The 15,997-nt window shown below is 37.8% G+C and overlaps 1 protein-coding gene and 1 long non-coding RNA gene across 2 annotated transcripts in view; both read left to right on the top strand.

The window, feature by feature from the left end:
• The window catches only part of LOC145552870 (uncharacterized), a 254,817-nt gene that overhangs the window by 110,689 nt on the left and 128,131 nt on the right, over positions 1-15,997 (top strand). The window lies entirely within an intron of this gene.
• Positions 1-15,997, top strand: part of antxr2a (ANTXR cell adhesion molecule 2a) — an 84,278-nt gene that overhangs the window by 2,135 nt on the left and 66,146 nt on the right. Inside the window, exons 2-9 of the mRNA XM_008417763.3 lie at positions 2,716-2,787; positions 5,406-5,477; positions 6,779-6,860; positions 8,223-8,327; positions 8,546-8,614; positions 10,504-10,584; positions 14,971-15,031; positions 15,488-15,583. Coding sequence (XP_008415985.1) covers positions 2,716-2,787; positions 5,406-5,477; positions 6,779-6,860; positions 8,223-8,327; positions 8,546-8,614; positions 10,504-10,584; positions 14,971-15,031; positions 15,488-15,583 — 638 coding nt within the window. The remainder of the gene's footprint in view (positions 1-2,715; positions 2,788-5,405; positions 5,478-6,778; positions 6,861-8,222; positions 8,328-8,545; positions 8,615-10,503; positions 10,585-14,970; positions 15,032-15,487; positions 15,584-15,997) is intronic.

Raw genomic sequence — 15,997 nt, 5'->3', positions numbered from 1 at the left:
AAGTGCTTCTGATGTCTGAACTTTACAAATCTGTCTCCCGATAAGTTCCTAAAAACAAAAAATATAAAAACTTTCTTCAGTCTAGCAAAGTGCTGATGTCTTAAATGCTACTAAATTGTTGCAGAGGAAAAAACCCAGCTGGAAACTCATGTATTTCATAGTACAATCTGTTAACATGCAGGTGTGTGTATATCTTGTAAAAACAGAGCAGGCCTTTGAAGGGGTTCTGTGTGAATCATGCAAGCGGTGGTGTCACCACTCGCCTCAGATTTTGGCACAGCACTACTTCCTGTGTGTTTCATGCACTCGGAGCTCTGCTTCAGAGACTTCCCAGGCAGATCCAGTCAGCTCAGCAGAACTGTGCAGCAGCGTCATGCGAGTGGAAGGTTACAGTCGTGGCAGAAACTGTTTTTAATCCCGTCCTCCTCCGGCTTGGAGGCGTGCCATCAGAGAAGACTGTGGAGTTAAACGCTGCTGCTCCCCTGACCCACTTCTAAACTTCCATGCTCTCATCTAAATGATAAAAAAAAAAAAAACACCGGATGATGGCCAAGATAACTGACCGTTGTTATGAGTTTCTTCGCAGTTTATTTCATTGGTGCAGATAAAGGAGCTTCTTCCGTGATGGGAGGTGATCCCTCATGTCTGTCCTGCGTTTCTGCACAGAGAACAGACGCCTTTTTAACTTTCTAGCATCATGCAAATGTTTCTTAACTTAATAAAGAAGAACATGTGTTCTGATTTCAGATAATCCTGTATTTTATTTACATCCAGGTTTTGTACCCCACATTATTTGAAATCTGTTTGACATCCTTATTTTCTAGTCCCAGAACCAACAACAAAACATCAAACATCCTTACGTCAGTTTCTGCAGAAACATTTTTCACTCTTTCTTCTTAAACTCTTCTTCGTTGTGTTTTTTCTGATTGGACGACCAACAAACCCTCTTTTCAGTGCGTCGGGCAGTTTCTTTGGTGCTTAGTTAAACTAATCAACCAACTTTTCACTTATATTCCCTGTTGACTTTCACACTTTTCTTATTGGCTCACAACTAGAGATGCACTGATCAGGTAATAGAGAAGATCTGTTACTGAACTGTGGTTCTTATGAAAGTTCATTCAGTTGGTTGATGGATTTATAGACTAAAAATAGCAGCTTTTGTTCAATATACTCACTGTTTGAGTCACTGATCAGAGCAGAAAATTCTGACTTTGATCTCCTCCTGATTGAGTGGTGCATGAACAGAAACGCTCCATGTCTGGGTCTGGATGCAGTCTGAACGGTGTGGCCGTCTCGTGAAACATTGTGAGGGTAAAAGACGTGTTTAGTCTGTTCTGGGTCAACTTCCATCTTTGTTTTGAAGAGTTCACACCTGTTTCTGACACAGAGGCTGCAATGTGAACTGTCGCAACATTCTTTCAATCGATCATGTATGGAATGTTTTCCCACCAGACGACTCTTTAGATCTCCCGTAAGAGTTCCCATTTGTTCTTTCAGAACATCTAAAGTCTGATTTTTAACGGTCGCTGCGACACTGAGCTGCGTATTGCAGACCAGAGACTCTGCTTCGTCAACGTGCGGCGTAGTTTCCCTTCACCTTCCCTCTGTGACCTTGTCTTTACGGAGCGGGGAGGAGAAAGATGTGCCATGAAAGATGAGCTGCCTAATGGTCAAACTCTTCTCTTTTATGTTCTCCGTGCATACAAGGAATTGTAATTATTGATTTAATTACCTCTCCGTCGTTACGCCAAGGGCACGTTTTACTCACTGTGGTCAGACTAACACTCCATCGTTAGGCATCCAAATGTGTGCATCGTGGTTTTGTATTTCTCAAGTTTTTTTTAATTCAATGATAACGGAAATGGTTCTTCCTGTTTAGTCTAACTATGGGTGAGGAAGAAGTTATTGATACTCTGTTCATTTTATAAGTTTACGAAGGATAGGATACTCTCTTTTTATGGTTGATTAATCTGAACAGGGAGAGACAAAACATTTAAACCAAACACTCAAGATAAAAAACACAAGCAGCATCTTTGCTGTACTTCACCAAATCTAAATAAGTCCACAGCTTCTGGGAAGTCATCAGTAGGGCGCTATCAGCCAATCAGGTGCAAGCTTAGGAAACGTTTGGCCAATAAGAAAAAGGAATTCTATTTTTTTTTGTTTTTATATTGACTTCTTTAAACAAGACAAGAAAGATGTAAATAATCAAATATTGTGGATGAAATCCAGGCTGAAGCTGTTTCACTTTTAATATTTCCAACATTTAATTAACTATGGAGAAACCACAGATACTTACTCAGGTTTAGTTTCATGAAATCTGGTGGTTTTCCTGAACTTCATACTAAATCAGCTTAAAATTTTGATACTTCATTATCTGAAATTCCAGGTTTTTTCCCATAAATTCCAGTGAAAATCAGTGAAATGTGAAAATTTATTGAATTCTACAAACTAAACCAGTTCTCTCAGGTAAAAGAGGTGAATGAATTTGCCTGTATTTCAAGAACTAGAGCAGAAAAATAAATCTGTACAGACAGAAACCCCCGCTCATGAACATTTCGCTACAGACTCACCAGTGCAATTATCCAGCATGTGGCTGGTTTTAATATCCAACTGTAGTTGTTGTGCAACCATGTACAGTATTTCGGCTCCCAGCTCTCAGACTGCAGAGTCTTTTATTTGCTCTGTTCATGGTTGCTTGATTTTTCCCTTCAGGTCTGGAAGCGTTTCCAGAAACTGGTTTGAGATCTACTCCTTTGTGAAGAACCTTACGGACCGGTTCGTGAGGCAAGTATTGAATGCATATATTTGATTACAAAATGCTACTTTTATGTGTTTGTAACTTGATTCAGTTATTTGAATGAGAAAAACTGATAGAAGTAAGATAATGTATTTTTTCCTAGGGAATAAAAAAACTATCCAGGCTGGGAAAATTGGAGTACTTTAACAGATTTCTAAGATAAGTGGTTTTACTGGATGAATGACATCATTATTTGCCGTCTGCCGCGCAGATTTAAAGGACTTCCCACCTGTTTTCCAAAGTATCTTTTCTAGTCCTAATTAATAAAAGACAAAAGCGTTAAAACGGACTCGACGCGCTCAGCTTGCTTAATGTTTGAGTCAAACGGCGCCTGCCAGCACAGTACAGACGGTAGCGCCACAGCCAGAATGAAGTGGTTGGTTGAAGAAAATAGCAAAGGCACCAGGTGGGAGTGGGTGGCAGAGAGGAGCAGTCTTCTGGGCTGCGAGAATGGCCATTTGCACCGGGGGGGTCCGGCTCCACACTTATCCCCTGCTTCCACCACAGAACGGCTGACAGGCAGACAATGTACAGTAAAGCAAAAGAACACTGGAAGGCGACGGGGACAATCTGCTAAACAATGCTCGCTCACCAAGAGCACTTCTGTTCTGCCATGTGGAGCAAACTGGACTCCTTCATCACCCCCCCTCCTCTCCTCCTCATCCTCAGATTTATCCCTGGCTTTGGCTTCAGTGATTTCTTAACAGAAAATATCTCAGTGGTCGTTCTGCATCACGACCTCGCCCACGCTCTCCAGCCGTGACCTTAGAGACGGCTCGTTCTTTTTCTTTTTTTTTTTCTTTTAAGTCCACATATATTCCCGCTCCTCCTTTGCCGGATCTGGTCTAAAGATTGTGCGGCGTGTTTGTGGGGGAGGATGGCGACTGGGCCATGTGTCATGTGGTTGAGAAATATCAGCACCTCTCCTTATGCTCCGAAAGGCTTCGCATCTCTGAAGGAAACACTTGTGTTACTTAATTATCCGAAGTTTTAACTCGCTCTGTGGGAGGCCATCCGCGTGTGCCGAGTGTCTGTAGCAGAGGTGGGAAGTTACTGAGGACACTTAGCAAACTACTTATTGCTTCATTTCATACTTTACATCATTAGTTTTAGGTTTGGGGAACTTGTGCAGCTCCTGTTTTTATATATTTCACAAGGCAGATTTGTGACCTGAAATTTGTGGCTGTGTTGTGGCATATCTCATGTTATGCTATATTTCCGTCATGTAGTCATTTTTGGATGCGTTGTGGAGCGGACAGGAAATAATACTTCACTAAGAAACTCTAATTAGAATAAGAAATTATCTTTTCATGTAGAAATGTGATTTTTAATTCTACTCATTGTTTTTGCAGAATGAATAAAAAGCTGAAAACACAGATTATTGGTGCTGGAACATGGATCTAGTTCCTGAGATGAGATTTTAATTATTTTTTAAATGCATTTTCTTTCTTTATATTTTTTAATAAAGTAAAGATTGGACCAGTTCAAAACCTTGCTTTAGAGCAGATTAGTTCAGTTCTGTTTTCTCTAAGTGGTTTCCAAATGTAAGTTGAATTATCTATTTTTTTATAATGCAAAATTATTTTTGTTTTTACAAAAAGAATCACAAAAATTATAGAAAAAATTTAAAGAATTTTTTTTGTACAAATAAAATTTTTTTACACATTATTTAAATGTTAAATTAAATAATTTAGTTTATACATCATTATACTATATTTTCCGTTTATTTTTTTATTTTACGTTTTTTTACAATGTAATGAACTGTACCATCTTGTTCTATGTAAAATAAACTTCTGTAATAAAAAAATAATAATTAAAGGATTTAGCGTTAAATTTCAATTTCATGCTGTGTTTTAAAAAGCTAAATAAAAAACAATAAATTATTAAAGGTTCTGAAAATTTTTTTTTTTCATTTTGCTGGTCAAGAAAATGTTTCTTTAATTTTAACTCTTCTCTAAAATCTGAGTTTTTTTCCCCGTTTTATGTCATTCGAAATCTTAATAATTTGGCTAAAATAGGCATTTCTTTAACAATTGGTGTTAATGTTGTTTGTATGGATTTAGTGAAAGTGAAGCTGGGTGTTTACCCACAAACGACCTGCTTATGAAGCAGAAAACCTGTGAACGTCTCCGTTCTTTAATGTAACTGAATGTAAATGACCGGTGCTGAGCGGGTCAGGTCGGTTCGGGTCGGGGGGGTTCTGGCCAGCTACGTCACCCTGTAAAGCGACAGGTACTCGGTGTATTAATAGTGTTTGTCCAGCAGGATGTTTGAGCGTGACTCATCGTCAGCACAACATGTTTCTTGTCTGATTAATCACTTCCTCAGTGGCTCCGAAGATGCTTCAAGTCATGCACTAAAATTAGCTGACATTAAAAGAGATCCTTCTGTTTGCATCATTATTTATGCATCTTAATATCTGGACTTAAAACCTGGACATAAATCACCCGTCTGTAGATGATTAGCTCTGATGAGTGCAGCTATGACCTTTAAGAGATGTCAGAAGTTGGATTCTCCATCTGAAGCGTCACGTTTGGTGACTTTTATCGAAGTAAATCAGTTTCTTGGTTTTGACTGAATTTCTTGTGTTTTTTTTCCTCCTCAGTCCACGAATGAGAGTCTCATTCGTAACTTTTTCGTCCAGATCTGAAGTCCTGCTGCCTCTGACTGGAGACAGGTAACAATCAACTCGAATACTAATTTCATTAAAAATGTTTTTTACACTGTTCTAATTCATTTTGGAAAAACAGATTTAAAGTACAGTTTAAATTTTTAGCAGCTATTTATATAATGTCAAATATAACATCAGAGCTGTATCTTTTTTTTTAATTTAGAGTTTCATCCAGCAGCATTACCACTAGTAACCTATTCAGCTTTACTCTTATATCAAAATGCATTTTTTTAGAACTTTTAAAGGCTGTCAGTATTTTGCATTTATGACATATTTTTGCATAATTTCATTGGAAATCTGTCAGTTGCAACATGCCTGTTATTTTCTGAAAGACTTGACTCATTAAAGAGTCATTAAATGATGCAACACTAGAACATTTTAGCTGTTTTAAACTTGTAGAAACGGGAAGTAAATTGTTTCAAAATCCCTCAAAAATACATATATATTTGAATTAGAATTCTACTCTCAGTAAAATCAGAAATGGCTATTGGTGTGTTTTCAAACTAAATACTTTTTTTGTTGTTGCTTTAAATCAAAATGAAGCTTTATTTCAGCAGGAAGAACATTTCTACATCACAGCTGGACACTCAGGCCAGTTAGCACAGTGTTGGTAGTGTCATGATTCGGGCCTGTTTGGAGACATTATTACTGTAAACGTAAGAAATAAAAAACACAAAACTATTTCTCCGATTTAATTCTTTGTGGATCCAATTCCTGCAAGTATCAGATCGCTTTACGTTGTTTTATTTGAGGTGAGTTTCTTTTCGAACTAGAAGGTTTGATCTTATCAAATTCCTACATAAATGCTGTTCAGAAAATAATTATTTGCTACTCTAAAATGTTTTGCTCTTGCAGGGTTTGATTAAACCGGCAACATGCAGCTCTTCTTCCGCTGTCAAAAAAATTAATAAGCGTAATAGGTGAAAGCTGTATTGCATGTCTTCTTGTCATATTTTAAATTTAAATAACAAGCTTAGCAGTTTTCTTTGTAATAGTTTGGGGGTTTTCTTTAACTGCAACTATTTATGCCTCAGAATTTCTCAAGAATTCACTTTAACTCCTTTTCTCTTCCTGTTTCTACCCAGAATATTTCTCAGTGCTTGTTTTTACAGCCTGTGGGTTTCTCACTGCTACAGTGACTTCATCTTTACACCACACCTCATTGCTGTTTTTAAGAGTCTGTGCAAATCATTAAAGCTAAAATAATGAAATTCAGTTTTTCTTAATAGAACAGAAACGGGAACAACTAAAATTTGGATAAATGTTTTTCCCCACATGTGAAGCTTTCACTGCGTTTGTCCACCCAGGTATAAAATTGAAGAAGGCCTGAAGCGCTTGCACGATGTGATACCAGCAGGTGAAACGTACATGCACGAGGGAATAAAAGAGGTGGGTTTTATTTTCTTGTATTCAGGTATTTAAAACAGTTTAAGACACCTGAATAAATATTCATAGCAGACAATATTTTATTTAAAGAAAAAATAAAAAGAGGGAAATAATTTAAGAGGTGGACTGAAACTGAAAATGAAGTTTTTCAGAACTTTACAAACAATGTGCATTTAATTCTCAGAAATTAAGAGATTGAAAAATTCATCAAATAAAGTGAAAAACTGGGGCTGTCAACTCAAACAAATTTTATCAGGTTCTGCTACTTTGTAGACGTTGCCTGCGCTGTAGCTTGAATGTTATTTTCTTCTGTGTTTCAGCTGTTTCTCTATTTATCTAACATCTAGGGTTTTGTTTTTAAGTTGCCTTTGCTCTCAGCTCCACTCTCACTCTCCTCTCATCCTACACAGTGCACAACTGCTCTGAACGTTGCCAGAAACAGCAAGAGCCCTGTAATTATTTTACTGTTGTAGACAAAAAAAAACATGGCAAAGCATTCATTTACGTCCAGTTATTTACTACAGAAGCAAACTAAACTTATATGAACAAAAGAAAAGCATGAAAATGATGAATACAAAAGCAGAAGAGATAATCTGACCCCATGTTAGCCTGCTACGTCTGTCCTGCTTCAAAAATTATGATAAAGTCTGGTAATATGTAACTTAATGTAAAGAAATCCTGCAGACTTGGAGGATTTTTGGTTTTAATAATTCCCTCCTGATGCATCTTCCTCAAGAAAGCAAAACTTGTCATGATTATATGGGTCAGTTTCCTCTGCAAAGTCAGAACTTTTTATTGTTTTTAGGGATTTGCATCAAACAAGCACATCAATAAGTACATCTAGCATCACTTTATAGGATAAGTACTATTCCCCACATTGTTACCATTCACAGATTGTGGTATGTTTCTTTGTTTTAATCCCACTTAAAGTCTGTTGCCTTTGTAATATTTCTCCAGGATGAGTAAAATTCAGTTATTTGTGTGGAAGTATATTCACAATAGTACTAATGATAATTTTATAGAGAATGTGGTACCTTTTTATAGATTATTCTTTATAATATTTGTCATATGTAACCTTCTTGCTGCATGGCGACATTTCAGCCCAAACAGAATACGTAAAATGCATATTTTAGGCTTAAAGATTAAGAATAGTTGTGTAATCCTGGATTCATGATGTTGCAAAAAGAAAGCTAAATATCGCTTCTAATTGTAAATAGTGTAATTAAATCAGTAGGTATGAATACATAAGTTTGTGCTTTTACCTATGGCTGTTTTGAGCAGGGAAGCTATGTAAAGCTGTGGTTTGTTAGTGTTGTGGGTTTATCCGAAGCAGTAAACAGAAACGTCCTGTATTTACTCCTGAAGGCTTCCGCTCAGATCCAGCAGCAGTCCACAAAGTCCTCCAGCATCATCCTGGCTCTGACAGACGGGAAACTGGAAGTGTACATCCATGAGCTCACCAAGCAGCAGGTGTGCTCTGCTTTTCTGACTCATCAAACTCACACATTTAATCTTTTTGTCTTCATTTTATTTAGACATATTTCCTATCCAGAAGCCATCTTTTCTCCATCTTTTTTTTAAATTCTGAAATCCCTCATGTGTTGTTGTTTTTTTTACTCACGGATTTTCGCTTTTTGTCTCTTTACCTCCACGTCTGACCTGTTGCGCATCGTTTGCCTGAGCTGCAGGCTGATGAAGCCAGGAAATATGGCGCTCGTGTTTACTGCGTTGGTGTCTTGGACTTTGATGAGCAGCAGGTAAGCGAGCTTCAGTCCTAATCTGCAGCAACAAAACGCCCGACGAGCTCGTTGCCGAGTGTGTGCAGAGCGATTACGGTTTTTGTATAAGAGACTTTGGCAGGATGTGAGAACGTTGTGGAAGGTAAACATCTGAACAGGTTCTACCTGTGAGAAAAGCCTCGTTAAATACGTCTGCATTTAAAACTGTTAAGACGCGGGGAAGGGATTTAAAACGTTGACTCGGTTCTGGTGATTAAGACACTAGTATCTGGTTTAAATATTGTCAAATTAGGGTAAAGCATGTTGTTGAATTAAAAATTAAAATAGTGGCATATATGTGAAATATAACCTGAGATAAACAACAATATGGTTTCATGAATCATTTTATAGAAACTATATAAAGTTTCTATAAACTGACTGAACAGCAGCAGAAGTCTTTTTGAAGGAATTTCTCTTCTTAACTAATTTATAGTATTAAAAATGCATATATTAATAAAAAAATGCAACAATTTCCATTTTGCATAGACATTAATAGGAAGTTTTCCAGTCACAGTGAATCGTTCACACTGGTGTCCAAACCTTTTGCATTTTGAGCCCAAATAGAGGAGATGAACGCGCTGAGAGGCCATTTCTTTATTCTCTTCCCTTTTTACCTACTTATTAATAAAATAAACAATAAATATTATAACAAAACTCATTAGAAAAGAACAAATTACAGTAGGTTTAAAGACGTTTCTCAGATGTTTGGTTTAAACAAAGGAATATGTTCGGTTTCCTGACTGGGTGATCATGAAATGTTTTGCCACAACAGCAAGGAGGAATTTCTCAGGAAACCCCCGTCTGTATTTAGCTAAGATTAATGGGTGGCTGTGTTTGAGGCTCCACTTAACATGAATTTAAAATGAAAGCCAAAAAGAAAAACATGGCTTATAGAAGAAAAATACTTTCTTTTGCACCTAAAACAAAAGAATCCATCCCATTGTTTAAAACATTTTCCAGTACAGAGCAGTTCAGTCCTGCTTTGATTTTTCAAAGTCAGTGGAGTTCAAACTTTACAGTTCAAGAAGATGAAAATGTGGGCCACACAGAACTGTTCCTACGGCCATTAATGGCCCCCGGACCACACTTTGGACACCCCTGGTTCACACTTTGTGTGAATATTTATATTTATATGGTTATACAGTTTACACTTCATTGTTTTCATTCACTCAGTTTCATGCCAGCTGCTGATTTTACAGTTATTGTTTTTAATTATTGATCAACACACGATAATTGGTAAACAAAATGGCTGCTCTCAGTTTATTAGACGTTTCTCCTGCAAACAAATAAAAACAAGCTAGAATGTGTCATGATTTGGCATACAGTGAGATTTAGTTTAAATCATGTTCGATTGGAAAAAATGTCTATTTTTATTGAATTTATCCTGCTTTGTGACACAGATGCTCCGTCGTTTCTCTTCACTCTGTTTTCATCGTGATATTTATCTCCATCAGCCGTAATTTCAGTCCAGTATTTTTCTCGCATTGTATCTTTAAGTGCCATCGGGCCATCTGAGCTGTAGTCCGACTGTCACTGATGTCTGGAGTTTCACAATTTCTCTTCCAACATGGTGGCCCATCCCTTGTAACCATTGGTAACCATCGTGCCACAAGCACTTATTAAGTCAAAAAAAAAAAAGGAAACAACAAAACAAAGGCAGTATTGCTCCCAGTTTGTGCTGCAATCATTTTTTTTTTATAGTTGAGCAAAGTGTTTGCCACAGTCCTGCCATCTGCTCCGTCTCCTCCTGCCCGCGATGCGAGAGGAAAGACTGCGTTCAGTCATAAAAAGGAAAACAGAAAAAGGCAGAGAGCAGTGTTAGATCAGCAGCGCTCCTTGTTTACTCCTCTTTTCCATGATTCCAACAGCTTGCTGATATTGCGGACTCCAAAGACAACGTGTTTCCTGTCAAAGATGGCTTCCACGCTCTCAAAGGCATTGTCAACTCTGTAAGTTTGGCTGCTCTCTGTTTCTTTGCTTTTTCTATATGAAGAGAATCGAGCTAGCTCTGTCTCCGCCGCACTTCTGCAAACATTTAGATGAGCTGCATGAAAAATGCATGTTTGCATTACATCCGGATTAGGCTTTATGGAAAAATACGAGCCGGGGTAACATAAAAACTCAATTAGTGAATAGCTGTCAGAGTGAGAGTCCCTTACAGTGTTAGCAAGCAGCCTCCTCGCTCTCTGCCAGCCAATTAGTGATACTTTCCATTTGCAGCAGCGTTCAGACTGAGTACTGTCAGCCAAGATGGAGCTTTGTTAGAACCCACTGCCCTGTAGAGCACTTTGGCCAGAGTGGGACTTTACATCTGCAGACAAGGCCAGTAGTGTTTAGGAGGAGGCCAGAGCCACACTGAGCTGTCAGACCTGCAGCTGGAGGGACGCAGAGCCAAAGGGTGGGACTTGTTTCTGATGCATGATGCAGGAAAGCAGCGAACTGTGATTTATGGTGCTGCTTTCAAAGGGACCGGGGCTCCAAAACCAAACCTTTGAGTCTTTGTCTTTCATGAAGACGAATGACAGTTGGAGATCTTCTGCGCCGAATGGTTTGTTTCAGTGGCTTTACAGACTGACATTTTTATTTTTAATAAAATCCATGCACTGCAAAAATACAAAATCTTACAAGGTATTTTTGGTCTAGTTTCTTGTAGAAATATCTTACTACATGTGAAATGAGACAAAACCAACTTATAAGTAGCTCTTCACCAAGATGTGGGAGCTTGTTTTAAGTCAATAATTCCTTAATATTGATGAAAAAGTGCTTGTTACACTGGCAGGTTGTTCTCTCTTCACATAGGAAATCTGTCTGAACTAGTACTTTTCCATCAATGTTACAGAGTTATTGACTTAAAACACTATAAACCTCCTATATCTTAATAAAAACTTATTTGTATGTTAGTTTTGTCTTATTTTAACTGTACTAAGATATTAGCCCTAGAAACCAGACCAAGAATACATGGCAAGGTTTTGTGTTTTTGCAATGTGCAAATCAATAAGCTAAAAAAACCCCCCAAAAAACTCTTCATGCATTCAAACCTCACAGGATGTAAAACATGCAGATGTACAGAAAACTGTGAAATCTTTTGCCCCATTTTTGACAACACTGAAGTCAGTTTATAGTTTATAATAATTACCATTAATATCAGGGAGGATATTTGGGACAAAGTTTGACGTAAACATTTCCCCGCCATCCTTTCCTGAACAGCTTTGAAGCCTTTTTCAGAGGGACTGTGAAAAGGTCCCGCTCCCCCGTCCCATCCCCTCTGAAGAAGCAGAGATCAGCGACGCTTCCAGAATCCAAACGAAACGAGCAGCATTCCTCTCTGATTAGTAATCCTGGATTCCTCGGTTGTTGGCCTCGTCGCTTCTCTGTTGGATTGGGAGGATTTGGGATCATCTGCGCAGCCTTTCGCTGCGGGATCCCTGTTGCCTCTGCGACCTGCCTGACAAAACTCACAGAAAGAGATCAGAAAGTTTGGTTTTAAGGCTCCGAAAGGCTGTTTATGTTTTCTTGCTCTCCATGCAGCTTTGGTAATCTGAGCTGCAGCACTGCAAAAACGCAAAATCTTATCAAGAGATTTTGGTCGAGTTTCTACTGCAAATATCGTAGTAAACTTGAAATTAGACGAAACAAACTTGTAAGTAACTTTTCAGCAAGAAATAGGATCTTGTTTTTAGTCGATAATATGGGAAAATGTCTTTTAGTAGGTGCAATAATCTGCCAATGGAACTAGAACTTTTTATCAACATTAAATAATCATTGACTTAAATCAAGCTGCAAATATTTTGCAGAAAAGACAAAAGTTAGTTTTGTCTTTTTTCAAGTGTACTAAGATATTTGCAATAGAAACTTGGCGAAAAATACTGATAATGATTTAGTGTTTTTACAGTGAATTTTTGAGGCAGAAAACTTTTATTATTTTGTGTCTGAACAAAATGAGATGATTTCTGCAACCTACTGAGATTTTGATTTTTCCAAATTTGCTTAAACTGAAAGAAATTCAAAGAAACACATCTTGCGTTGCAGTGAGTTTTTTGGATTTTTACATTAAGATTTTTTTTTATCAAAGTCTTCTATGAATTGACTTTTAGTATTTTATAAGTGTCATCTAGTTGTAGATCCTTTTAAACCTGTGAGAATTGTGACAAATTGGACTGGGTAAGGTCTCGAGTTCATAGTTTGGAGGAATCTTAATCATCAGTCTCCATAGCAACCATTAGATGTTGTCCGCATGCAAACAGCTTCTTGAAAAGCATGACAGGAAAATGGGTTTTCTGTTCAACCATCACAAACGTAAACATGTGAAATATGATAAATGTGGACTTTGCACTCCATGTGGTTCTCACAAGAAACAAAGAATGACTAAGTGAAAGTATGGCGCATGGTGGAGGATCTGTGATGCTGTGGGCCTGGGAATCCTGTTAGGATGCATGACTTCATTAAGTCTTTGAAACGACAGGACGATTCAGTTCAATTCAAAAATACTTTATTTATACCAAAGGGAAAATAAATGTCATGCTGACAGAGATCACATGTCCTGGATGACATAATCTGATGTCACGAAGTTCCGCTAATCCATCTCATTTGCTTTTGCCACTCCTCTCTAAATCTCTGTCTGGCTGCAAAGTTAGAAAGCTGAGCAGAGAGACGGAGTAGGTGATGTGATCCTGACTCCATGACTCTTAACTTCAACTCATCTGGGATTTGGGGTCATAGGTCAGGTATTATTTGAGTTTTTGAGATGCTAACCAGCTGCTCCCAGTTTTAAAAATAGCGTCTTGTTCAGGGTGGAAATGATTAATCAAGTTAATTTAGATAAATCGACTATTGAAATAATCGTAAACTAATTTATTAATCAATTAATCGTTAACTGAAGCATACAGACTAAAACAAAAGGCTATTGGCTGGAGCAACAACATATTTAGAGCTGTGATTTAGTCAAAATCGTACAAAAGAAATCTACATTTTTCAATTCAGTCAATAAAATAAAAAATTATGCTCTACTAGAACTCAAGATTAATCAGTTAATCTTTGGAATAATTGATAGGTTAATCAATTACTTAAAAAATGTTAGGTTAATCTCTTCCTTGTTGCCAAGGTTACTAATCATAACAACTGTCTCCAAAAAAAGTCAGATTTTCCAGCTTCATAACAAAAAACCAGAGGGAACAACTGTCCAAACATGAGACGCCTGAAGAATAAATTAGAGCAAACGCAGCATGCACCATGAGCGGAGCTGTTTTCAAAGTTAAACAATAATCTCCATTATTCAAAATTGGTAAAAGTTTAAGGGATTTTCACCTGGTGTACTAAACATTGTGGATTTATAAGTGTATCTATTCCCCTCCATTTATTTTTCTATGAATGTATGAAGCTGACCTGATTTGTAGAAAACCTTTAGCTGGCTGAGATATCTGAGCGACTCTGGATATCTGGCCTTCTCTCCTTCACACTCCATAAATAATGTTTGCCTTCAGATCACGAAGAAATTAAACCAAACTGAAACTTCTCATTTCCACATTCAGCATGTTTACTTTGTATCCCCAAAGTGCCTCCAATCACATCCGTTAATCCTTTAACTAAACGGCTAATAGTCATATTTTTATTGTTTAGCACCAAACATTTTTGCTCTCTTGAAGGGGAAAACTTTTATCGTTTCACAGTTTGAAGCCTAAGCAGGCAAATTGTTTTATTTTCCTACATTCCCCCGTTTTTCCCCTCTTATTCACTGCCAAGGAAGTAATTAGAGTGGGAAAATAGAGGCGCAGAGGAAGAGCAGCAGATCCATTTCCTCCCAGCTGTCATACAACCCCGTATCAAACCATCATCCCTAACAAGGCTGCTGTAAACACTTCCATCTTCCACTTCTCAGATTAAGCTTCTGTCCAACATCAAATGAAAGGCTCAAATGTCTTCCACTGCCATTAATATGCTTCTTCTTACCCGCCCTGAGCTGGGATTTGCATAGTTTTCCCTTTGTTGATTTATTGAATCGCAGTGGGAAGTGCAGCTCCATGACAGTGCGCTCACACAGGCCTCTTTATATGATAATGCAAGATCCCTGAGAGGTTTTTAATAGAACTGAGGAACAGTAATAGTCTTGCATAATTTCCCCATAAAGGCTGACACAGCTGCTGTTTTACCTCCCGTTCTCCTTTTCCCGCCCGGAGCCAATCAGGAACGGGACGTTTCTCAGGTGTTGCTCCCTGATCTGTTTTCTAAACTTGACAGAGCCAATAACCGTCAGCGACTGATGTATTTATTCCTGCCATGTCCGAGCAACAGCGAGTGCATTCTAAGCTGTTGGTGTTTTTTTTTCTCACATCCTGCAGATATTAAAGCGATCGTGCACAGAGATCCTGACTGTGGAGCCTTCCACTGTGTGTGTGAACGGTGGGTGGACTGAAGTTTGTCCCTCTAGATTCTGCACAGACAGCACAGACACTGCAAAAACACTAAATCTGAACAAGTATTCTGTGACTAGTTTCTAGTGCAAATATCTTAGGATACATGAAATAAGATAAAACTAACTTACAAATTACTTTCCGTTAAGAAATAGGAGCTTGTTTGTAATAAATAATGTCTTAATATTGATGAATATGTCAATGTTAAGGAATTATTTCCTGAAAAGAAGCTCCTATATCTTGCTGGAAAGCAACTTAGTAAGTTAGTTTTGCTTTATTTAAATTGTAATGATATTTCCACTAGAAACTAGACAAAAATACTTTGTAACACTTTGGGTTTTAGCAGTGTCGACATTTTTCTAAGAAAACTTGCAGCTGAGATTCTAAAACTCCAGACTCTGAAATTCCTCCTTGCGGTCTTATCTCACATGTGTTGACATTCCAGAATCCTTCGACATCGTCCTCAGAGGGAACGGCTTCTCTGTCGGACAGAACAACGAAGGCGTCATCTGCAGCTTCATCGTTAATGACCAAACCATCAGTAAGTTCCCTAAACGTTCTGGGAATCGCCTCTGGGTCGACACAGTTGCTCTGAATTACATGTCCTTAATTTATGTCTCAACTACAGCTTTTGTTCCTCTTTCAGTTGAAAAGTTACAATAACAAATCTTTACTTCATCAAACACAGTCACGCTTTAAAAGATGTTTGGAAAAGTCAAGACGTTCATCACATTCTTCCATTTCATGGATTTTATTAATTTTTAACCAAAAAACACTAATATTTGGGTGATTAAGTGGAAAGAAGATGTACCCTCGTTTTCAAAATGTTTTCAGAATAACAATCTGAAAAGTGTGGTGCACATTTGTACTCAGCAGTTTAGGAGAACATTCCTCTTTGCAAACTAGAGGGTATGTTGTCAGTGTTTATGTGCTGCCACAAGTTCAGTCAGATCCA

The sequence above is a fragment of the Poecilia reticulata genome, chromosome 9 (genome assembly GCF_904066995.2).
Source record: "Poecilia reticulata chromosome 9, P_reticulata-male-v2, whole genome shotgun sequence".
NCBI classification, from domain to species: Eukaryota; Metazoa; Chordata; class Actinopteri; order Cyprinodontiformes; family Poeciliidae; genus Poecilia; species Poecilia reticulata.
The sequence above is the reverse complement of the archived record's forward strand: the minus strand, read 5'-3'. Positions and strand labels throughout refer to the sequence as shown.